This window comes from Mastigoproctus giganteus, chromosome 11, assembly GCF_048544385.1.
Source record: "Mastigoproctus giganteus isolate SK-2022 chromosome 11, ASM4854438v1, whole genome shotgun sequence".
Classification (NCBI taxonomy): domain Eukaryota; kingdom Metazoa; phylum Arthropoda; class Arachnida; order Uropygi; family Thelyphonidae; genus Mastigoproctus; species Mastigoproctus giganteus.
The window spans coordinates 56,270,001-56,296,967 of record NC_143585.1 but is presented as its reverse complement, the minus strand read 5'-3'; the positions used below and the strand labels follow the sequence as shown (position 1 = coordinate 56,296,967).

The following is a 26,967-nucleotide window of genomic DNA, read 5'->3' as shown; positions in this document are numbered from 1 at the left end:
GGATACTTACAAATTAACACATGACACAGAAGCCTATGATAGATACAAGTTGATATGCAACCAAGTTACAAAGGAGGTTAGGCAGGTGAAGGCAGATTACGAGAAATCCTTGGCAAGGGATGCAAAGAAAAACAGCAAAGAGTTCTTTACTTATGTAAACTCTAGAAGGAAGGGGATGAATCAGATTGGTCCACTTGATATTGATGGGTCAACTGTTGATGATCCTGCTCAGGTAGCTAACAAACTAAATGAATATTTTGCATCGACATTCACACATGAGGAGTTATTCATCAAGGGGAATGCCAGAGGTGTATTCAACTCTAGCAGTAAGCTACAGAATCTTGAAATAACTGGGAGTAAAGTGGAGGAGAAACTGTTGAAGATAAACACAAGAAAGGCACCCGGGGTGGATGGGATCTATCCAGTTATATTAAAGGAGGCAGCAAAGGAAGTAAGCAAACCCTTAGCCATAATTATGAGAGCTTCCTTGGACTCAGGGGAGGTATCCATAGACTGGAAATGTGCAAATGTGACCCCAATTCACAAAGGAGGATCAAAGGCTGACACAAGTAATTATAGACCTGTGAGCTTAACTTCTGTTCCAGGAAAATTAATGGAGGCACTGGTTAAAGAAGCACTGCAGGATCATTTAGACAAGACTTCAGTTATAGCTCAGACACAGCATGGTTTTGTTAAGGTGAAGTCTTGCCTGACCAACTTGATTGGATACTATGATGCAGTCACAAAAGAACTGGAAGCAGGGAATAACTTTGATATTATATACTTGGATCTTAGAAAGGCTTTTGATACTGTTGCACATGGAAGATTGCTACACAAATTGGAGCAGTGTGACATTGGAGGCAAATTGCTGCTATGGATAAAGGGGTGGTTGAGGGGGAGAAGACAGAGAGTGGTAATCAGTGGACACTGCTCATCGTGGACTAATGTTGGGTCCATTATTGTTTTCTGTATTTATAAATGATATTGATGATGGTATATCAAGCTTAATGTCTAAGTTTGCAGATGATACAAAGGTTGGCAGTGTTGTCAAGGACACTACTGACACTATGCTGCTGCAACAGGATCTGGAAAGGTTGAGCAGATGGGCTGAGAGGTGGCAAATGAAGTTTAACATTGACAAATGTAAAGTACTACATATGGGAAACAGCAACCCCAGAGCAACGTATCAACTCTGTGGTACTACACTGACAGTGGTAGAGAATGTAAGGGACTTGGGGGTGGTTGTGCAGGCAGATATGAAGTTCTCTGAGCAGTGCAGACGGGCTGCAAGAGTAGCTCATGGAGTATTGTCAATGATATACAGGAATTTTTCCAGCAGGGATAAGGAGGTGATTATTCCATTGTATAAGGCCATTGCCTTATACAATGGAATTATTTACAATAGAATTACAATGGAATTACAATGGAATTATTGTATAAGGCCATTGCCTTATACAATACAATATAATTGCCTTATACACACCTAGAGTACTGTACACAGGTCTGGAGGCCTCATTTCAAGAAGGATGTAGAGCTGCTGGAACGAGTACAGAGAAGGGCAACAAGATTAGTGAATGGAACATAGGGGTGCTCTTACGACGAAAGGCTTAAGTTTTGCAAATTACAGTGTCTGGAGACTAGGCAGCAGCGAGGTGATCTGATAGAGGTGTATAAAACCTTGAATGGTTTGAGCATGCTCAATGCTGATGGGATTCTTCCTCTAGCTCAGAATAATCACCTGAGAGGGCATAAATTCAAATTGAGAAAAGACAGATGTAGGATAGACGTGCGGAAATTTGCCTTTGGCCAGCGGGTGGTTGGTTGGTTGGTGGAACAGACTTCCATCCCTTGTGGAGGTGGTTTTTTTTTTTTTTTTTTTTTGGCTGATGCCGCATAAGCTTGCTTTCTTTCATCAAATGCCTCTACTAATGCTAATACTCACGGAAGACCAACAAGCTATCACACAGGCAAACGAGACCTATAACACTCAACAAATGGAGCCACCAGTTACCATTGATGAGCTACAGTAAGCCGCAACACAAATGCGCAACAAGAAATGCCCTGGCCCTGACCTCTTGGACCCAGAACTCGTTAAGAGGGCGGTCGAACACATACCGGAACCCCTGCTGCACCTGTTCAACTGCTGCGTCAGAGTGGACCATTTCCCAACTAGCTGGAAAACAGCAATCTCAAGCTCCTGGAGATTTCCAGGAGCTTGAGAGATTTCCCCGACCAAAACAAACTCAATTCTACTGAGAGGAACACTCAACATCAGACGGCCGCCCCAAATAAAAGTAAGGGGAAGCACAATCAAACTAGCAAAACAGATGAAATACCTAGGCATTATCCTAGATTCCAACCTGTCCTTCAAACAACACCTCTTATATCTGAAGGAGAAGCTGAGAAAATATGTAGCACTAGTAGTCAGAGTAACACGCAGAGACTGGGGACTAAACAAAAGAACATTATCCCTCTACTATAAACCGATTTTCGTCCCAGCAATTACTTATGGAGCCCCAATATGGTACGCCAAAGCAAGAACTGCAGTAAATAAAAGAATCCTCGAAACAATACAGCGAAAAATACTCCTCACCATCACCAACGCGTGTAACGCGGTGAGTACCTGTGCGCTGCAGGTCCTGTCGGGAACTCTCCCTCTGGACCTGGAGGTGGGCGAGATGCGGGTTGATGTAATACCTGGCAAAGGGAACACTGACCACGTTTGACACTTTTAAACTGGACCCTACAAACAACCACCGAACGGAAAAACAGAAAATCATGGAACACCTGAAAGAAACTTGGCAGAGGAGATGGCAAGAGACGACCAAGGGTGAAGTCACACAGAAATTTATACCCTATGTAGACAAGACCTATCCAAAAGCCCCCAAATGGTTCTGCCCAGGACTGAACACCACCTTCCTCCTGACGGGCCATGGGCCCTTTAACGCAAAACTGAATGCCCTCGGACTGACCGAGGACCAAACTTGCACCTGTGGCAATATGGAGACGTGGCAACATATCATGCATAAATGTGAATGCTATGAGGAACAAAGATCAGTACTCATCACCAGTATAAAGTTTGTACCAAAAGACAATGAGCATCACCTCCTGGATTCGGAAGGCGAGTACACCGTGTTCAGCCGCTATGCCCAGGACATCTTTAACAGAAGGAGACCGGAAATCGCTATCCGCAACAATATGGAAACATCTGAATAGAAGAACTCCATTGAAACTAACCAAGGAGGAGACATTCAAGACTACAACATGAACATTCTACATGACTACAACCGATCAGAAGAAATTACCAACAAAGATAACTCTCCATTCATGACCTGGTGCAAATGGCCAGGACTGATGCTCTCAACGAATATGACTACCTGAATTGACATCAAAGCAGTACTACAAACTGACCAGAATCATCACCCCTCTTCCTGACCCCATAAGACGAACACGAGACAAGTGAGACTGAACCAAGACTGTGACCTACCTGAAGTGACACTGAACTGAACATCCAAAAACCATGACTGTGACTGCAGCTACGCTGTTGCCTCGCCTTTTGGCGATCTGGGTTGGACACCTAGTCTGGCCCACTTTCTCTCCATATCCTGGTGGGGGGAGGGGCCGGGACCGCCCCCCCATTTACTTCTCCTGGTGCGGCATGGGCATGCCACACTGATATCTGGGGTCGTCTACCCTATTGGCCTCATACTTCTGTCTTTCCCCTCCAGTCTTCAGTCTTTCCCCCCACTCTCTCTATACATCACAGTGTACGCCCCACACAACAAAAACTTAAATAAACTTCCAAATTATAACAGCCAAATTGTGCATCAATTCCGAAACTTAACTTCATTAGCGAACCACCCCTTAAAATCACGTTATTATTTTTATTTTTTATTTTTTGTTTTATTTATTATTATTATTATTTTTTAATTTTTATTTTTATTTTATTTTATTTATTTATTTTTTTTTGAGGCCCTAGCCACTGAAATCTCAGGAAATTAGGTGGCAGGGCCTGCCAGAGTAAATAATTATGCTGGATGTACCTGTTCTGCCTCCACGGGGCTGAGTGTGGGCAATGTTGGGCCCCAGCAGGGATCTAGCGGCTAAATGGCCAGAGGAACAACGATACACAACACAATACTTCTAAATCCCATACACTTTTAAATCTCTGGCCTTAACAGTGATCTGTTACACCCACAAAGAAAACCACGCGGAGATGGGAGAAACCCCTGGTGCCGTTTGACACGAACACACTTTACACTTTTGTCAGTGTAGTACCACAGAGTTGATTAAAGTGTATTCAGAATCTTTGAGGATATCCTGTATTGTGATACCAAGAAAAGTTGGTGATCTATTCATATCATAACTTAAACTAAACAGCTTGCTGCCACTTGATATATCTCTGAACTGCTAATACCACTTGTATATTAAAAATGAAGTTACTTGCATGAGATTGTTAGCAAGAATCCAAATATGAAATAGTGACAGTTAGTTGTTGTCAAAGGAGAGCTTTATCCAACCTTACCAATTTGACTTACCTTTATTTTTTAAATTTATTTTATCATCTGTTCTCTGCTATGACCTGAGTTCATTGTCAAGAATACATTGTTTCTTCTGTGTTCTCATCCATTCACATTATTAGATTACTATAGGCTTCAATACCTTTTTGTGTTTTGGGGGTCATAAAAAAAAAGGAGAGTTCATTTAACCAGCTATGTGCTAAGATTTGTTATTATAGTTAAGAAAATTATGTTTTTATAAGCAAGAAAAAATTTAACTTTGAAAATAAACCATTAACTTAAGCAGTATTAGTTACTTACTTTAAGCTATTAACAGTAATGCTAAATGATGTACTTAATTTTATTTGTTGGCTGTTGATGTGATTACTCTGCATTAGTTTTTCTTTTTCTCAGCATGAAATAATCTTATACTGATGAAATTATCAAATAACTCTTTTTTTTTTTTTCTCTCCCCCCCCCTTTTTTTTTTCTTTCTTTCTTGCAACTGCCCTTGTTGTTTTGCCTGTAGCACCTGACAGCTTTTTTGGTAAGCTTAATTTATGCTGATAATTATGGTTTTCTTTATTTATGTAATGATTTTTGTGTTAAATCTATATTTTGACAATATTTTAAAAAGATTCCTTTTTTAATAAGACAGCAATTTTATCCATTTATTTTTTTTTTTTTTAGCTCTTTAAGCATTTATAACTGTTTTCAGATTTAGGTTGAGTGTATGATATAAGCTGAATATATTCAGTTTATAATAAATAAATAAGCTAATTAATTTATATGAAATTTAGAAGGAACACTATCATAACCAAATTGGAGGAAAAAAAGTTGAGAAGAAACATTATTATAACAAGTGGAGATATAAAAAAAATTGCAAAAATTGTTACTTATATGTTGTAAGTTCAAAGTTTCATGATTATATTTTTGCAGCAATGTGTTTAGTGAGCCCTGGTACAAGATAGAACAAATACCTCCCCTCCCAAATGAATTTTGGAATAAGGGATTCTATTACTACATATAACTTGTGGGTCTCCTGCTGGGATTGGGCCTTGGCATAACTTCATTCTTTGCATCTTAGTAGTTGAGTCCTAGTTGGATGTTCAGTATAGCATCTGGTCATAACTTTTTTAGTAATTATACCGCCGACCGGGGTAGCCGGGTGGGTAAAGTGCCTGCCTGGCAACTCAAAGGTCGCGGGTTCGATTCCTGCCTCGGACTTGGATCAAAGTACTGCAAAACCTTGGGAGGTGCATTATGGCCACAGAAGCCTATGCGCCAACAACTACCAAAAAAAAAAAAAAAAAAGTAATTATACCTGGCCAAAATGTAATATCATGCAAATGTCTAAATCTGAATGTTTTTTTAGTGTCATCTTCATTTTAGATTGGATCCTTACTTGCTAGTTGAGGGTGCATTTATTTGATTACCACTACCATCTTTTTCCTTAGCTGTTTTTACTTGTAAGCCAGCTCCTTCAATTTTTCCTGCCTTTCTCCTTTATCTTTCTTATAACTCTATTATGATTATTGAATTTGATAGTATTACAACATATGGTAATACTATTAAATTTTTATAATAGTATTATCAAATTTATAAGCAAGAAAAATAATTTAATAATATTACCAAAAAAAAAAGTAATTTACAACATCAAAATGTTAATGTATGATCAAAAGTATGATAAAACATGCACAAAAGGAATATTCTGTACTGTGCCAAAAACCTCTCATGCATACCAAAATAAATCTTGTAGGTCAGCCTGTGCAGCATCAGTCATCAGGATGAGTCATGGATCAGAACCTGCATACTTTAGTATAGGAGTCACATCAAGAACCTTTCTGTGCATGCAACTTGTCTATACATACCAAATTCCACTGTGGCAGATGTTATTCATAGGTGCTTCTGTGGAAAAATGGTCTAAGAGCCTTACCTCACCAAGTCATGGAAAAGTCTTTCTCCAAGTTTGTGAGGCTGACTACCAGTTTGTGTTCGAAACAACAGTCAGTCATTTTGACCATTCCAGAATGGTGTTTTAAATTAAACGCGACCCCTCCCACACATAATATTGGGTGACCAATCCTAATACAGGATGTATATTTTTTCTGTGTTTCTATATTTACCGGCTGATTTTAATGTTGCAGGGGAATAAAAACCTGAAATTACTCATGGGGGAACCCTGCACCCTCCTTCCAAGATACAGAATGTTTATCTTTGGTGAAAGTTGACCTTCTGTTCTAATGTTTTGAACTGATTTTTTGGACTGGGAAACTGTTCTGGAGCTGTTCTGTTATTGTTCCTGAAGAGGGAAAATTGCCAGTACTATTTTAATTATTTGCAGCTGTGTAATATGCTGACTTCACATTTGAAGTGAAGGAATATTTATGTTCAGGGTTTTGAATTTTTTTATTTTTTTTTTCTTTCCCTTCTGGCATACTAGCAATAGGTTGAAGATAATTTAGAGATAAAAAATTTCTCTATACTATTTAATTCTGACTGATTCATTTGTAAAAATGTTCATATGGATAGATTTATAAATATTTTGTTTTGGGATGTCTTTGGATTAGGGTGCCTTGTCACATGTCTTCCACTTCTGAATAATGTTACTGTAGCATCAAACATTCTTTCTACATAGACAACATTGGCAGTTCTGCTCTCTTTCATAGTCATTCCTGCCACCTCCCCAACACAATATTGGACAACCAATCCTAATACAGGATGTATATTTTTTCTGTGTGACTTCTATATTTACCGGCTGATTGTAATGTTGCAGGGGAATAAAAACCTGAAATTACTCGTGGGGGAGCCCTGCACCCTCCTTCCACGATCAGTTAACTACAGCTCTGATTGAAGTGACCAAAAGAATTCCCCCAGTCACAGATAGGAATCAATCCCCCCAAGTGAGGGGTACACAGAAATTTATCATTCTGACCAAGCTGCTGTGAAGGGCTGTGAGTTATTACAATTTGTTAAATAGTTAGTCATTTCTATTATTTCAATTTCAAGACCTGTTTCAAAAATCCTTTTCATTTTTGATTTTCACAATGGTTAGTATAAAAAGTATTTTGTATGTAAAATTGTATAAAAGTATTATTTCCTTTCAAATAACTCTAATCCATCCTTCAATGTGAATTTATTTTCAGCCTGCTTTCCAGCTTTCACACTTCAGTTTGAATTTGGACACGAGGGTTGCTGAAGTGATTGGTTTTTTTTTTTTTTTAATTGAAATAATCTGCAAATCTAAATGTATTGTAACTGCCAGGTAGAGCTGTTGCAGTGGCGTGCAAACTTATTTCGCTCGCGACCCCCTTTATTAAATATAAAATTGATGTGATCCCTCAATGTAAACCTCGAGGGAGGATGACAAGATTTTTAGAGAAGAAAAATGGCATTTTATAAATTATGTACTAGAAAATTTTATTTGAGTATTGAGAAAGGAATAAAAAAAAATTGTTTCCTTTTTAATTTGCACATTAAAGTAATTGTTTAATTTTTTTATTGAATATAGCAAAAATAACAAATCAAATTCTTATTCTTCAATTAAGATTACAAAACAGTAAAAAATGAACAATTACAAAACAAAACAATTAACGAGAAGGATGAGCCTGGATAACTGATAATATTTGGATGCAATATTTTGAAAATGCTAATCTCATGTCATTGTCTGTATCAGGTCTGGAATGCTGTTTTGTTTTTATAGCTGTTAATTTTGAGAAACGAATGTCACATAAATATGTAGACCTGAAAGATATCTTTGTATCACCATTTTCGATAAATTTGGATATTCATCTCGAAAAGAAAGCCAAAATTTTTCACAAGTAGTCTTGAAACGAGCACGTTAGACGACAGGTTGATGAGATCTTCCTTTTTGCTCAATGGTAATTTCAGGACATGAAGAAGTTTCAAAAGTAAAGGGATCACGAATCCAATACAACTTTTTTTTTTCTGGAGATATATTAAATCGTTTGGAAAAATTCTTAATTAGCATCGTTAGGTGGGTGGCAGTGACATTCCTAAAATGTAAAATGTCAATATTATTGCTATTAACAAAATCAGAAACACATGGGAATATTTCAGTATTATTTCGCTCAAATTCAGTTTTCCAAAGGTTAAGTTATTTTTGAAAACTTCTGCGTACTAATATATTTGTTCCCTGTCCTTGTTCAGGCTTAAATTAAACTCATTAAGTTTTTCAAATATATCAACATGGTAACTAAGATTTCCAAGCCATTTATTAATTGTAAACAATTGAGCAAGGTTCTGATCTGTATTTGATAAAAACAAAACTTCATGTTTGAGGCCAAAAAGATGTCGCAACACTTTAACACCGAGCAACCACCTCACTTTCGTATATAAAAGAAGCGTTTCATAAGCGGATCCCATTTCGTTACAAAGTGTATTGAAAAGTCTGCTATTTAAGCTTCTACTTTCAATAAAGTTGGTCACACGTACTGCATCTTTCAAAACTTCGTGCAAATCAGTTAGCATTTCCTTGGTTACGAATACTTCCCTATGTAATGATTAAAAATGATATTTGGAGCAATTTCCTTTACTTTGCCTTTTAAACCTTTATTTTCTCCTGTTAATGCACCATTAGTACAAATCGCAACACCATTGTTCCACATTAGATTATTTGTTTGAAAGAAAATATTTATAACATCAAAAATCTTCTGGCCCATCGTTCTTCCTTCCAAAGCTTGGGAAAATAGAAAATTCTCCAAAATATCTTCCTCGTAGCAGTATCCAACCTATACAATAAGTTGAGCAAGGTTTGAAATATCTGTGGATTCATCTAATTGTATTGCAAAAATTGGTCTTTCTCTCAGTCGATTTAATAAATTGAATTTTATGTTGTCCGATGACTGTAAGATGCCTCGAAACTGTGTCTATGGACAGAGAAATGGTTTTTAAATCATTGCTGTATTTTTCTCCATGCATTATTGAAATAAATTTTATTGCAGCAAGGAGAATGCACTGAATTACGAAGCAGAATGAAACTTTCGTGCAACGAGAGCCGACGGAACACGGTAAGCCTGGTAAGCAGGACATAGGGGTGCCGAAATTCAAAATTTTTATTATAATAATATTTAATAAAAGTATCTCAAGGGAACCAAATACATTTCTGTCTAGGGGTGCCAAAAACCCTAGCACCGTGCCTGCTTGTGACACACTTGCTATGTATGTTTACTGCTCCCACACATTCTTACCTCTGACTTTTAGGCAATACAGTACAGGCTATTTGAGAATTTTTCCTGTAGGAATCACGAATTAACAGCTAAAGGGATTACCATAAGGGATTAATTGAGTAGAAGTATCAATACATACTGAGAAGTCGCACTAGTCAGCTGCTTTTTGTGAGTCCATAGCCAGTGAACAAATCACGGTGGGCAGTAGGGTTCATTCATATCTCAGACTTAGTTCGAACAGCAAGGTCTCTACATTTACAGTATTGAAAAAGTAATTTTAACATGTTTTTAGCTTTTATGTACACAAAAATAAATTTATTTAAAAATTTCCGCGACCCCTTTAATTTATCCCACAACCCCTCTGGGGGTCGCGCCCCACAGTTTGTGCACCACTGAGATAGTGATTACTAATTTTCAGGAAAATTAATAACAGAGAATATTTGGATATCTGCCTAATTACATTGTCGTAACTCTGTTTTGAATGCTGCCCAAAATTCCCAGGAATATGGCACTCTTACTTTCATTTAATATATTCGCAATCCAGGAAATCAGAGTGAATTCTCTGATAATGAAATATTTTTGTCAGTTTTTTGTTCAGATTTCTTTTTCTTAAAGGAAAAAAAAAAAAAAAAAAACAAAACATACATTAGTTCTCACCTAAATTTTAATGTGAAGTTTTACAAGGTATTTCCAACTTATTACATTACTTAGTTACTGGGACAAAAATATCAAGTTAAGTTGAAAATCATCAAAAATAATACTTCTAACTTAACTTCAATTTTAATTCATTATTACTAATGTCAGATTAAATATATCTGACTGATTATGATCTTAGTTTTCTTCTAATTCTTGCATAGATGACCATGATACCTCTTCTTCTATACTGGACATACATCACTCAGTGGCTCCCATAGTTTTTCTACAAAATGGTATAGAAGAATTTTGACCCATCTTAATGATGAAATTTTGCCTCTTATTCTTAAAACCTGTATTCCTGAGTTAACTCCTGTTTTTATTACTTTTACACACTCACCTTTCACTTGTGTTTTTTGTGCTAATTTTTCACCTGTGTTTTACACACTTTCCTTCTGTATGGAACATTGTTCATATTTATCCAGACAGGTTAAAAAGAGTGAGAAATTCTTTCTTCTAGTTATCATTCTGTTCAGCTTACCTCAACTCTTCCAAAGAAATGGAGAAATCATCAGCTGCCAACTTTTATACTATCTCCAACCTTTCCATCTGATTAAAAGTTATCAGGTTTCATAAGTACTGGTATACTGATTAGTTTGTGTTAATCATCTGTTTATTGATAAATATCAGCCAATGGAAAATGCTCGGAAAAAAAAATGTCAACGGTAATTCTCAACCTTCTTTTAAAATTTTTTTTTTTTTATCTTTTGATTGTGTTTGGCATAAGACTTTTTAAACAATCTTATTTTATGATTATCTGTCCAATTTTTGCAATTGGGTGGCTAGTCCGGCTGCTCACAGTGTGGGATTTTAAGTGGTTTCTGTCTTTAATCTCTGAACTAATATTGGAGTTCTCCAAGGTTTTGTTTTTTCACCCATTCTTTTCCTCTTGTATGTTAATGTCATTCTTCCATTGACTTGAAAATTCCTATCTTTAGGAATATGAACAGGAATAGGTATATCATAATTTTAGCCAATGATGGTATCCACATTCTATTTTTCTGTTTGACAATCTATGCTCTACATAACAGCTACAAGTTTTTGAATATACACTGCCAGTTCCTTAAATGGTGATCTTTAGATAATTCTCCAGTGGGGAGTAGATACTTAGTTAAAGCCTTCTAAACCCAGTCCAGTTTTATTACTTGCCAAAAAAGATCTTTCACTCTCATGCTCATCATCAATGCTAAAATTTCTAGATAGATTAGAAAGAATAGCTAAAAGTCACTTTTCTTGGTAACATCACTTCACAGTTCATTTACCATCTCACAAAATTAATTCCTTTATTTATCTGTGCTACGTTTGTTCTCTGGAAGAGCCTTCTTTAATATTTATTTCATAAGAATTGCAATCAATAAGTATCTTCTGTCATCTCCACCTATGTTTCAATATCCTTTCATGTTTGGGGTTAATGTAAAAATACAATAATTTCATAAAGATAAAAGTGAAGTTGCATCCAACCCTTCTTTATTTTGCTAAATATTTTTAAACTTTATATGTAATCTGACCTTGGGCTCAGTGTCCTATCCTCTTCATTTGACTATTTTAATTTTTCTTACAACCTTATCAATAATTGAAAATGAATGCTATTTTGGCAAATGTCAAAATAATATTCATGTTTAGTATTGCAAGTGTTTCCTGTGAGTGTAATCGTGTGCAATTTAATTTAAGTGGTAGAGAATGTGAAATCAAATGTCATTTTTCTTGTACTTATTTTGCATATTTAGCATAAGAGCTATAAAAGCATTATGTCTACTGCATAGCTTTGTTTGTGTAATTCACTTTAGCAGAAAAACCATTACAGTACTATCATGTATCTACTTATAAATAAATTGACACTTATATATTTTAATTCCAAGGAATGGGAAAAGAAGTGGAAAACTTGATCATGGAAAATAATGAACTTTTGGCCACAAAGTAAGCCATAATCTTTGTTAGGTTGCTGTCATTTGTTTGATACTAGTGAATTTGCTTTTCATTACTTTTCTGCTGATCTTGCACGATTAACCCATAGCATGTGTGTGTGCATTTTTTTTTTTTTACAGAAATGCATTAAACATTGTAAAAGATGATCTCATTGCAAAAGTTGATGAACTAACTAGGTGAGTTTAATTAATATGGTATGCAGTTTCATTTTTTATAATTAATACTTAGATAATTGACTGCAATGTGTAGAAGTTGTTATACAGGTTTATACAAAACATTATACTCTGCTCTAAATAGTTAGGGGGGTTATCTTTAGATCAATCTCCAACGATAACTGTTTTTAGTTCCTTAGACATAACAGGAAGCTAATTTTAAGTTTACTAAATTAAAAAACAGGTAGCAATAAGTTAAGTTGAGTGCCAAAAAACTTGAACGAGTGAGTAAATCATAGTGGAGTTAAACACAAAGGATGTTATCATTAATAACTCATATGGTAATTATGATGGCAGATGCTTAATAAAGTGTGTGCGATCTGCTGCAATTTTTGTACAAGTTTTACTTTTCCATGGCCTCAAAATTGATCTGATCGGATTATCTATGTATATATAATGATATTCAATACCTTCTGACTGCCTATTTGATCTACCTCTGGAAATGCAACAGAATGTGTGCAAGATAAGAAACTTTGTCTTATATAAAATGATAGAGCTGGTATAACACAAATAACCTTTGATACTACTTTTGAAGTAATAGTGATGTAATAGATCAATTATAGATTTTGAAGTAATAGATCAATACAACTATAGTTTACACTGTGCTCATTGTATCTCAAATTTTGTAAAAAAAAAACTCGCATGCCTTGATAACCTAATAACTCAACTGCCAACACCATTTTGCATAATGGGCAACACATAGACACAACCTGTTGTGGGTAAATACAGACACCAATAAATGAGGTAAACTTACAGAACAAATATTAGAATGCCATACTCATTTACCTTCCTTAATGCCACACATACCTAGTATCACTATTTTGGATTTCCCTACTTTTTCAATTATGGATTTTGGCCATTTAAAGTCATTTACAGATGAACATATCATGTAATATACAGGTAAGGTTGTTATTTGTGCTTGTTTTTAGCTATTTTTTTAGATTTTGAATGTGTTTTTGTGCAATACGATTACTACAGCACTAGTGGTAACGATCAGACTGTTACAACCTATGATTTTTCAGCAGCTCAAAAGTTCAATGAATTCAATTATTTAAGTATAGAAAATGAATGGCTGGATATATGTTATTTTGGATGGGAAACCTGTGTTTGACCCCCAATTAAACATATTTTTAGAATTAAGACTACATTTCTTTGTTTAAGACCTTTTTCACACCAAAATGGAAATCACCCAAACTTGGGTTTTAATAGGTTAAATGCAACAAAAATATATCGCTAGATTGCTTTGATTGTCTAGAACAGTGGTTTTCAACTGTGATGCCGCAACAACATTCCAGGGGTGCCGCATAATTTGGGTTTAAGTTACTTAAACATATTTTTTTTATTAATTTATCTGTTATAAAAAGATTTACTTCAATATAAAAAAGTATACAGTATCTTTTTAATTTTGTGGTGATCTATAATTGATGTTTACTTAGTACCTCTATATAAAGAATAAAATTATTATATACTGTATATATATAATTTGTATTATGAAATGTAATTTTATAATTATATTATTGTAATAACTATCATATAATATATATATTTTTTAATATCACACACACACACACACACACACACACACACACACACACACACACACACACACACACACACACACACAATCGGATCTAACAGGCAGAAAATTAAGTAGGGGTGCTGTTATTAAAAAAAGATTGAAAACCACTGGTTTAGAAGTAAGATATTGTAAAGAAAGTGTAATAAATTCTAAAATAATGGCAGAAAATCCAACTAAGGATACTAATACTAACAATGACCTGGATGATCTCCCTGACTCCGAAGTCAGGCTACATAGAGAGAGAACCCCTAACGGTTGAGTCATTACTTTGGAGGTTCCTGTTGGTCGCTACGTGGTCTTGTGTTTGTAGGTCACACCTGTCTGCGAGTGCCTTTATCCCATACTACCCAAACCCATCACAACAGGTTTCTAGGGTCATAAAATCACATGAGATAAAGTGCCTACAGCTCCCAGGCAGAAAGTTGTAATCCCTCAACTCTAGAGTGAAAACACCGGTTCCCACCGTACTACAAAGTGGTCTAGTCTACTGCATTTCTTGCCGTGACTACAGTAGCTGCTACATCAGGGAAACAGAGAGACGGCTTGGCAAACATCTTTCGGAACATGAAAGAGCCATCCGCTTAGCGGACATAGAACACGCGGCCATTGCTGAACACTTCTGGTCAACCTGCCACGACATTGATCCGCACTACAATGTCATGATTATAGATATGTCCCGCCCTACCGGCGATGCGCTTGGTTGGAGTCGTTGAACATCACATGCTCTAATATCTCAGTTAACAGAAGCAGTGGATGTTGTGTCCACCCTATTATTGAAGCAACCATTTTGATGAATGTCAAACGTTGGCAACGTTCACATACATCACAGCCACAGGCTTCAACATCAAACAGTTAACTGTTGCATCACACAGTTTCATATACATGACTCGCAGTACACGTCCTCATGTTCCACACTCTTAACTGTCAGTTTGACTGATGAAGGTTACCATAATAACCGAAAGCTTTTGTATGTATTTAATATATGTGTGTCTTACAATTAGTATTAAACTTGTCATTATTTATTCAGTCTTCCGTTTCGCTCTGTGTCACACAATAATCCACAATAATAATGAATCCAGAGTGCACAGGCCTCTTTAATCATACTACATTGTGTTTTACAGAGATATTAAATAGGTTTAATAGCGTTCATTAGCTTCTTATTTTTAATTTAACTAACGATATTTGGAAGTTACGACTCCCGGTGTTGGTGCCAATATTGTTAAACTACCCACCATATTGTTGTTGATAAGAAGTAGTGTGTGTATGTATATCTCGAACTGATAGCGTAAGGTATAAAGTAAAACTAGATAGCGCAATACGAATCACTCAATTAGGAATTTGTTAGTTTATTATAGTATTATCAATTAATAAAAAATATTATTAATCTTATTAAATTTCATTGTTAATTAAATTGTATTTAAACGGAAATCATGACCCAGACTATAGCTGCAAAGCAAAGATTACAAACTAGCTAGAGCGCTGTGACTTGGGAGAGAAACGAACGGGGCAATTCTCCAACACATCACAGTCAAAAATTTGCGAAATGTGAAATGTATGCTGAACTTTCTAAAACGGGACATGATCTAGCCAAGAAGGATGTCTTTGTGTGTGCTAGATGCCTAGAGTGTCAAGAAATTAGGCATGAACTCGGTGTTCTGATGGGTGTCTCTGAGAGCTTGAGGTGTAGGGTAAATGCCCTTGAAGAAATTAATATGAGGGACCATCAAGCTCTCAGCTCCCCAGCTCAATGGCAGTGCTCACTCCTGTGCATCAGGCAACACAGAGGCAATCCCCAAGACAGAATGCACCCGTTCCAAAGGAACTAGTTATTGTTGGTGAATCTGTTGTCAGGGAGACGGGGAATAAACTATGCAAGAAGGATAGGTGGAACAGGACCAGGGTATGTCTGCAAGGGGCAAAGATTAATGATGTTGTTGCGCAGATATCATCTTTTGTTGTTATTTGGTTTTTTAGGAGCATTAGCAACTAAGGCCATATTGCTCTGGGGATATGCGATGGTCATTCCCTGACCTTTCCGCATCCTCCGTATTTGGTGCTCATGGGCTCGAACCCTGGTCTAATCACGAAGCATGTGCTATGCACTGCTGCTCTTGCCCACCTGCTACGGAGGTGCCATATCATCTTTTAAAGGCACAAAAGGTGATACTGTTGTACACATTGGCACTAATGATATTAAGAGTAGGAGACTGGTGGAATTACTTAACAAGTACAGGTCACTGTTGAAAAAAAGCAGTGAATTAAGGTTGAATTTGAAAGTGTCTGCAATTCTGCCCAGACACAATAGGAGGGAGTATATGATGAGAGTCTTGTCAATCAATCCGGTCCTGGAGATACTGTGCAAGGCTCAAGGGATAGAATTTTTTTCAGCCTGGTCTGTGCTTGTTGACAGGAGAGACTGCTTCTAGATGGGGTACACTTAAATAGAAAGGGTGCAAGAATATTTGCTAATGCTTTGACAGTGTTAGATAGGTTGGAAAACTGCTAACTTGGGGGGGGGGATACAAAGACTAAAAAGGTTAACAGTGGCCGCAGGCAGAGGCAAAAGTGATTCTTGCACTGCTTCTATTAGAATGAGCAGCAGCCTGGAAAGCAAGGCAATGGCTATTTCCAGGACTGCTGGGAGTCATGTTTGTTTGTTTGTTATTTGGTTTTTAGGAGCATTAGCAACTAAGGCCATATTGCTCCGGGATATGCGGTGGTCATTCCCTTGACCTTTCCGCATCCTCCATATTTGGTGGTGACGGGCTCGAACCCCGGTCTAATCAAGAAGCGTGTGCTACGCACTGCTGCTCCTTCTCACCTGGCGCTGGGAGTCATAGTGGGACAAATAAATACATGGGCTGTGTTAGATTAACTAAGAGTAGAAATAGTTACATGTATACTTGCATGTACACCAATTCTAGGAGTATAGTTAATAAATTTGATGAGCTTGAAGTGCTAGTCAAGACATCAAAGGCAGATATTGTTGGGATATCAGAGACATGGTGTCATACAGACATACTGCAGAATTGGAATTTGGGGAGTACAATGTGTACAGAAAGGATAGACAGGACAGGAAGGGAGGAGAGGTTATGCTGTTAGTTAAGAAACACATAAAATCTAAAGAAGTGCATCTAATTGATGTTGGTGGACAATGCAATGTTGAGTCTGTTTGGTGTGACATAAGCACTGGGAAAGGAAAAATGAGAGTAGGTGTGTGTTATAGGCCTAATGAATCTGATGAGTATAATGAGCAATTGTGCAGAGAAAAAGAGTGGGCCAGTAAATCAGAATGTCTTATAATGGGGGATTTTAACTTTCCGGATGGAACTTGTGGATTGGTCACTTGCATGCTAGCAAGACTTTTGTGGATTTATTGGATGACTGTTTTCCACAGCAACATGTTTGAAAGGCAGCTACTTTTGATCTGATTATCAGCAGTGATTATTCATGTACAGTGGATTCCGGTTATTTGGGCCACTGGTTAATCGGGGCAGCCGTTTATTTGGGGCAAATCTTAAAAAAACAGAAACCAATCGAGAAAATAGCCAGGGTTTTACTTCGCTTAATTGAAACAGCATGCCGTTTAATCGGGGCAGGAGACCGCAGCACCCTACGATTGTCTCCGACAGTACCATGTGGTTCGGTCAAAATTCTGGAGGTCACAACCATAAAACAATAAAAACAATTAGCAGTCACCTGTTTATTGGGCTTTTCTGTTAGTGAAATCTATCATAAACGGACAGTAAACTCGATCTTACTGAATTTGCGATAATACCGACAGCTGGAATTCTGTGGGTTGTTATGGTGAAATATGATTGAAGATTTCACTTCCATGAAATCTTCAATCATATAAAAAAATTAATTTTCAGATCTTTTCATTCCTATTTTTAAGCTTTGTAACTCGTTACTCCGTTCTCACTTGCGCGTATTGTGTTACTTGCAATTTGTGTGTGCCATGTTCTTTGTTATTGATTGCTTATCTTTTTTTTACTGTTTTAAATTTTAACCAACACTCACAAATGCCAGTGAAAAGAAATGTCAACTAGTTTAGTTAGTATGTACCTATTACAGTACATATTAATTCTTCCGAATTTCACGTATCATTTAATTTTTTAATTAGTAAGGTAATAAAGGGTAAAATTGTACTTAATATATCTTTACTTTTATAGCCTGTGGATAATATTCCTCCTATTTTCACTAATTGGAATCACTGTTTAATAGAATTAAAATTCAATTCACAAACGTGATCACAATGCCCGGCGCTTACTGCCCATCGTATAGTGAACGGTACTTTACTATGTTGAGTTCGTCGTAACGTGATTTGATTGTACAGTGAACCAGTTGTAAAGGGGGGGGGGTACATTGTATTTTTAACTATTTACGTGAACTTCGGATAATTGGGGCAACCGCTTAATCGGGCCAAAATGCACTAGTCCCGATGTGTCCCAAATAACCGGAATGGACTGTATTAAGAATTTGCAAATAAAGGAACCACTGGGTGACAGTGATCACAATGTACTGACATGGGAATTACTTAAAGATGTAACTACCATCAAGGCTAAAGATGTAGCTACCATCAAGGAAGGGCTTTTGCTTTCGTAAAGGTGACAACAGGGATCTCGGACAGTTTTTAAATTCTGTACGGTGGGATTAACTGATAATGCTATCAACTTTGAATTCTAAATGGGAAGCCTTCAGGGACTTAATTTTGGAGGCTACTAGGCTTTTAATTTCAACTAAGAAATAATGTTCAAGATTTAGGCCTAAATGGATGTCAGATGAACTAATAAGGCTCTGTCAGAGAAGAAAAATGTATGGGATGCATATAAAGTATAAGGTGACACAGAAGCCTATGGCAGATATAAATTAGTCTGCAATCAAATCACAAAGGAGATTAGGCAAGCAAAAGCTGATTATGAGAAATCCATGGCAAATGATGCAAAGAAAAACAGCAAAGACTTCTTTGCTTATGTAAACTCTAGAAGAAAAGGATGAATCAGATTGGACCACTTAACATTGATGGGTTGACTGTCGATGATCATGCTCAGGTAGCTGATAAACTGAATGAGTATTTTGCATCAACATTCACACATGGAGTTATTCAATGAGGGGAGTGCCAGAAGTTTATCAAACTCTAACAGGGCGCTAAGTGATTTTGTAATAACTGAGAGCAAAGTGGAGGAGAAATTGTTGAAGTTAAACATAAAAAAGCACCTAGGATGGATGGGACCTATCCAGTTATATTAAAGGAGGCAGCAAAGGAAGTAAGCAAATCCTTAGCCATAATTATGAGAACTTCCATGGACTGGAGGTGTGCAAATGTATCACCAATTCACAAAGGGGGTTCAGAAGGTGACACAGGTAAGTATAGATCAGTTAGTTTAACTTTTGTTCCAGGGAAAGTAATGGAATCACTGGTTAAAGAAGCATTGCACGATCATCTAGACAAGGCTGCAGTAATAGTTAAGACACAGCAAGGGTTTGTTAAAGGGAGGTCTTGTCTGACCAATTTGATTGGATACTATGATTTGGTCACAAAGGAACTGAATGTCAAGAATAATTTTGATATCATATACTTGGACTTCAGGAAAGCTTTTGATACTGTTGTGCATGGAAGACTGCTATACAAATTGGATGGTATGGCATTAAGGATAAGTTGCTACAATGGATAAAGGGATGGTTGAGTTTGGGATGATAGAGAGTGGTAATCAAAGGACGCTGCTCTTCATGGACAGATTTTATTAGTGGAGTTCACCTGGGTTCGGTGTTGGGCCAATTGTTGTTTTGCTTATCTATCAATGATATTGATGAATGTGTATCAGGTTTAACGTCCAAGTTTGCAAATGATACAAAGGTTGGCAGGGTTGTTAACAACAGTAAAGACAGTAGGCTACTCCAACTGGATCTAGATAAGTTGGGAAAATGGGCTGAGAAGTGGCAACTGAAGTTTAACATTGACAAATGCAAAGTACTGCATAAGGGAGGGTAGCAATAACCGAAGAGAAATGTACCGAGTAGTACTATACTCAGGGAAGTGGAAAGTGAAAAAGACCTGGGGGGTAATTGTGCAGTCAAATATGAAGTTCTCTGAGCAGTGCAGAGGGGCTGCCAGGACAGGTCATGGAGTCAATGATATATAATTTTGCTATCAGGGACAGGGAGGTGATTATCCCATTATACAAGGCAATGGTCTGGCCACACCTTGAGTACTGTGTACAGGTCTGGAGGCCTAATTTTAGGAAGTATGTAGAGTTGCTAGAATGAGTACAAAGAAGGGCAACAAGACTGGTGGGGGGGAACAAAGGGGTGATCTTACGAAGAAAGGCTTAATTTCTGGAAATATTAGCACCTGGAGAGTAGGCACCTGCGAAGTTATCTGATTGAAGTGTATAAAGCCTTGAATGTGTTTGAGCAAGCTGAATGCTGATGGGATTCTTCCTCTTGCATATATTAAGAACCTGAGGGGGCACAGATTCAAATTGAGGAAAGACAGTTGTAGAAGAGATGTGCGAAAATTAGCCAGTGGGTAGTTATTGGTGGAACAGACGTCCATCTTTTGTTGTGGAAATTGATACCTAAATAAATTTAAGGCTGAGCTGGACAGGCATTTGGAACAAATGAAGGGGTGAAATGGGAGGGGGCTTTTTTTTTGGCTGATGCTGTTTAAGCTTACTTTCTTGCATCGTATGCCTCTACTAATGTTAATGCTAAAAACAGCAATTATAGTTCAGATGACCATGCAGTGACTATGACAGAAATGTTCATGAAAAGAACAAACCTGTCTCTCCTGAGGAAAACACCCAGAAAGAAAGTAATCCCTTCGTGGTGCTCTGAACTGACTATGCTCAGGAGAAGGGTAAACCACACAAGGAGATATTTCCGGAGGGCCTTGAACATCTTGGTCCCAAAATGAGGTTGACACCCTGAGAAGATACCTATAGGACTTTCAGGAATCAATATACTTCCCTCATAAGAGAAAAGAAAGAGGAATCCTGGTGGAATTTGGTGGCAACTTCTGGAAACGCTGACCCATGGAGAGTTGTGTACAGAATAGTGATCAACAAGTTGCCAAGAGTAGATTTACTTCAGACTACACTAAAACCAAATAGAACCCCAACACTTTGTTGGGTAGAGTCTGTTAATAACATATTAGATACTATTATCCAGACTGCGGCTGGGGATTATTCCCCTACTCAAAGTGACATAATTACAAGTAGTTTTAATTAAAATCATAAATATTTTTATGGTTTTAATAAATGGGAATAATTTAAAAAAATGCTGAAATTTCACCTGATAAACTACTAAATCTGTATAATCACTGCCTGACAGAGGGGAAAATACCCCAAAATTTGAAAAATAGCTGGGCTCAAGTTCATATTAAAGAACCCTGAGAAAACTTCCCACGGATCCCAAATCATATAGACCAGGGGTGCCAACAAGTCGACCGCAGCTTTAAATTCAGTCAATCATGACTTATTTTAAATATATAAAAAATAGACTAGTCAAAATCTAAATGTTATTATTATTATGCACTGCATATGCTTATTACAAATCTGTTGAACCACGTAACTACTCTTGTCGCTGTGCAGCCACTAGAGTGCCTGAGTGGTCAGGAGTGTGAGTGCTGTAGCACGCGCTCTTTGAGTAGACCGGGGTTTGAGTCCGTGACTTCTAAATATGATTAAAAATTTGTATTGATTGATTTATTGTAAACTTTACTGACCTGGTGGTTGTGCCAGAGTATAAAACAAGAACTTGTCTAGTGAAAATTCACGCAGTTAAGTTGTGGAGAGCATAGTGTGTGTTTCTAATTCTTATTTAGCTTAATATTAATAACTGGTCAGTACTTTTTATGTTAATTAATACCCTTTGATTTAAAATGAATACTAAAAAAAAGAGAGTAAAACATTGTTTTCATCGAGTGGGAACTAGAATACTTTTTTGTAATGATAAAAGAAAAATGTTGTTTGATTTGCAATGCTTCCGTGGCTATACCCAAAAAAGTAAATTTAGAAAAGCACTTCAACGCACTCGAGGGTAAATATCAATCGGATTTTCTGCCTAATAGTGACCTTAGAAAAAAAAAATTAAAAGAACTTAAATCCAGATTATTCGCACAACAAAATTTCTTCATGAAATTTTGTTGTGCAACCTAATTTACAATCTAAAACATTAACTGTAGCATAATTTAAAGTGAGTCATCTTCTTGAAAAAAAATGCAAACCATTTTCTGATGGTCATTCATCAAAGATGCATTTTTAGAAATAACAGATTTTCTTTTTGAAAAATTTAAGAACAAAAATGAAATTAGAAGTGCTCTTCAAGATCTACAATTATCTCGAAATACTGTGATGGTGATATATCAAAAAAATGAGTAAAAATGTGAGCAAACAATTGTGTGCTCATATTGCTAATTGTGTGCCATTTTCTTTACAATTGGTTGAATCTTCAGATGTCAGTGATACAACTGAATTGCTCATTTTTATTCGTGTGGTTTTGAATGATTCTGCCACTAGAGAAGAACTGTTGGGTATGGTTTCATTAAAAGAAAGAACTAGAGGTCTCGATATATTTAATGCATTCAAAAATTTTATTAAAAAAATTAAATTCCCACTATTTAAGCTTGTATCAATAACAACAGATGGAGCTACAGGGGCATCTTAACGGATTCATCGCATTGTGCCAAAAGGATGATGAATTCCCAGATTTTTTGAGTTACCACTGTATCATTCACCAACAAGTGTTAGCCAGCTAAAGATTAAATACTAAAAGTATTATGGACATAGCTTTCAAAATCGTGAATTCCATCAGAGGACAATCTCTTCAAAGGAGTCTTTTCAAAATGTAACTCGATGAAAATGAACCAGATCTGATATTACACACAATGTGAGGTGGCTGAGTTGGAGTAAGTTTCTACAGAGATTTCGAAATTTGCTGAATGAAATTAAAAAATTTGTTGATCAAAGGGGAGATGATTATCAGCAGCTAATCATCGGAGTGGTTGCGTGATCTGGCTATTTTGGTAGATTTTACTAGTAAGTTAAGTGATCTGAATTTGGAATTACAAGGAAAAAATAAAAATGTTGATGCCATGATTAGTAGTATTTATGCATATAAATATCAATTTTTGGCAATGACTAAAGATCTCAAAGAAAAAAAATTCTATCATTTTGCAAATATGCAAGATCATTTCCAAAAATATCTTGTTTTTGAATTTAATATTGAGAAATGTTTGTGAAATTGAGAAAGTTGTGGATGATTTTGAAACCAGATTCAGTGATTTTAAAACAAACGAAGACATTGTTCAATATATTTCTTATTCATTTAATGTCGACTTAGATACAAAACAAATTGCAGAAAAAAATCACTGAGATTTTTCATGTGGAGAAAATATTAATTAAAAATGAAATTATTGTATTGCGAAATGATACCTACCTGAAAGTCAGATCATCAGAAAAAGACTTGGAAATATGTAAAAATGTAAAAAAATGTAGTGAACTTTTAAATTCCTGTTTTGGTTCCACATATGTGAATCGGCCTTGTCTGTGAATCAAACAAAGACTAAGAATTGCTCTACTCTTACAGACATGCATACAGAAGATTCTTTATGGTTGGCCTTATCACAGTATATCCCCAATTTTGAAAGCATGGCAGATGACATAAAGGTACAAACTTCACATAAATTAAAAGTTTAAATATGTATGAATTTAAAATAAGAATTCTGAATTGTATTTAATTTTAAAATTTATAAAGAACATTTTTCAACGTGTGTTTTGATTAACTTTTTTAACCGTGTGCAATGAAATTCTTGAGAGGTAGATTGCAGCACATTTTGAAGAAAAAAAGTAAATCGAGTCATAAATTAAGTTGGCCACCCCTGATATGGACCTATAACTTTACTCCCAGTAATGGGGTAAGTACAGGCAGTTTTTTTTTTTTTTTTCAAAGTATCAAATATCAACAAAATCGAAAATGTGAACATTAATAGCAAAAAATGAATGTTAAACATTCATAAATACTGCATTTCAAACCACACGCATAGTTATACAATACAGTGTACCGCGCTTTACGATATTAATCCATTGCCATCGTATCGTGAAAATATCGTAATGTGAACCCAATAACACATTGTTTTTTGGTAATTCATTCCGCGACCTCCGAAGTTCAAATTTTCACTATATAACTCCCTAAAAGTTCATTATTAAAAGGTCGTAGTGCACTTAATTCAAATCATTAAGTGCACTACACTTTCATGGTTATCATATGTTATAAGAACTAATTTTTAATGGCTTTGTGATATTTTTCTAAAGGACATTTCTGGAAGTCATGACCATAAAACAATAAAAACAATTTGCACTTTCCAGTTTATTGGGCTTTTCTGTTACTGCAAGCAATTATAAACTGGTAGTAAACTCGATGTTATTGCATTTGTGAAAATACTGATAGCTGGAATTGTGTGGGTTTTTATGTTATTATGGCAAAATGTGTTTGCCCTTTACCAAAATCTTCAGTCATATAAAAATCATAAATAAATTTTCAGAATCTTCTCTTCATTCTCTCTTTTTTTTTTTTATTATTTTTTTATTGCTTTGTGTGTGTTTTTTTATTGCTTTTTGTGTATTTGCACGGAGTGAACTTGTTATTCCGTGCAAATTGCATTAGTTGCAATTTATGCATTCCATTAAAAAATACTTGTGCATTATATTGAAATTTATAAAGAAAAGAGAATATTATCTTAGAAATAAACACCTCTTGAAGCATTTCTGAAGAAGATAACTCCTTGTGCAACAAACCAACGAGTGCCGAGCCAATAATGAGTGATCGAGTATACATTTAGTCGATGATGATGATGTCTTTAATATTCATTATTCTTTAACATTTGTTAAAGAATATTCATAATATTCTTTAACAAATGTTAAGAATATTCATAATATTATAATATTATGAATATTCTTAACATTAAAGAATATTCATAATATTCTTTAACAAATAATTTAATAAACATTCTTTAACATTTGTAAGTCGTAAATAATTTCTCTATTATTATAATTTGCTTGATTTTATGGGCTAAGTTTTCATTTCTTTGGATAAAGCAATCATTGTTTAAACATAAACTAATTAGCTAACTAATTTCCTTGTTGATAACGTAACCTCTATTTTTAACATTATATCTATTGGAAATAAATTCCCGCTTTACGAGCGCGTGTTAGGAGCAAATTAACTCGTAAAGTCAAGAATTACCCGTATATGAAAGATTAATTTACAATAGAATCTCAACGTACTATACTGAAGCAGGATACCATTCACACAATCAGTATGGATTTAAACAGGACAACTCTACGAAGGATACCATGCACTATCTACTCACAGCAGTAAAAAACACAAGATTAAGGTGTTTTTGTTTTAATTGTGATTTCCATGGTTTTTACTACATGCTGCTGAAGCATCTGAAAAAGAATAAAGCCAAGGCTGGCAAGTGGATGTATGTAAGTGTTATGTTGAGCGTTGAGTGCCAGCACCTGGTGACTTTCCAGCCAAGGACTGCTTTTTAACTGAAACTTTTATTGGGGGCTATCAGGCAAGCCTGGGAGCCCCAATGTGTTTAGGGAAAGGAAGTGGAGATAAGAAGAAGTATATAGATTGGAAGGGAAAGTTGGATAGAAGATAAGGGGAAAAATAAATAGACATCCCCTGAAATAGAAGAGAAGAGAAAGTAAAAAAAAAAAAAAAAATATATATATATATATCCAATTTTTTAAATTTAATAAAATATAACATAGGCCAGTAGTATGGTAAAACTGTAGAGCGAAAATTAACATAAAATAACCCAAATAAACAATCGAACGAAAAAAGAAATAGAAAAAGAAAAAAGAAATAGGATTTATTTGTTTCATTATAATTTAACTTTATTTAATATAATTCAATGATAGTATATATATATATATATATATATATATATATATATATATATATATATATATATATAAAGTAGTATTTTATGAAGAGGAACTGGGTAATAGAATGAGAAGTATGGGAGCAGAGGAAAAATTATGTTGGCTAGATAGAGTAATATACTTTTGATAGAGTATATTACTCTATCAAGTAATAAACCTACTTAACCTTAAAGACAGAAGTGTCTCAGTTCATTCAAGGTTCCAAGAGTTCACACACCCTGTGAATAAAGGTTGACACTCTCTGTTGACACACCCTAAATTTAAAATTGGGAAAGGAGCTGTAAAAGGAGACACAATATCTCTGAATTTGTTTACTGCTGCCCTTGAGGAAGCTTTCAGAAGATTGGACTGGTTGCAGAAAGGAGTCAATGTAAATGAAAAGTACCTAAAATATTTACAATTATTTGTAGATGACATTGTGTTCATAAGCTATGATCCCAAAGAATTAGAGGAAAACCTTAATCAGTTATGCAGAGTTAGTAAGAATTTTGGACTAAAAATGAAAAACAAAATCAATGGCTAAAACAAAAGTAACAATGAACAGGTATGCCACAGAAAGGGATATAATCATTGAAGGAGTAGAAATTGAAAAGGTGGATTAATATAGTTCTCTTGGACAAGTCATTACCTGTAATAATGATAAGTGGCTGGAAGTCAAGAGAAGAATAAATTTTGGATAGATAGCATTCAAGAAAGAGTCACATACTGAGGAGCAATATCCCAATTTGTCTAATGCAAAATAATTAACTAATGTATACTCCCCACCATGACTTATGGAACTGAAACTTGGGCAGTCACCAAAAGAATGGAAGAGAAGCTGAAAACTACACAGCAAAGAATGGAACAAATTATAGTAGGAATCAGACTGTTGGATAAAAAGAGAAACACATGGATTAGGCAGCAAACACAAGT

General features: G+C 35.7%; 1 protein-coding gene across 1 annotated transcript in view; it reads left to right on the top strand.

Moving 5' to 3' along the window:
* LOC150078024 (C-Jun-amino-terminal kinase-interacting protein 4-like) overlaps positions 1-26,967 on the top strand; it is a 518,865-nt gene that overhangs the window by 183,415 nt on the left and 308,483 nt on the right. The window contains exons 9-11 of the mRNA XM_090385183.1: positions 5,029-5,046; positions 12,241-12,298; positions 12,427-12,483. Of these exons, the coding sequence (XP_090241309.1) occupies positions 5,029-5,046; positions 12,241-12,298; positions 12,427-12,483 (133 nt within the window). The remainder of the gene's footprint in view (positions 1-5,028; positions 5,047-12,240; positions 12,299-12,426; positions 12,484-26,967) is intronic.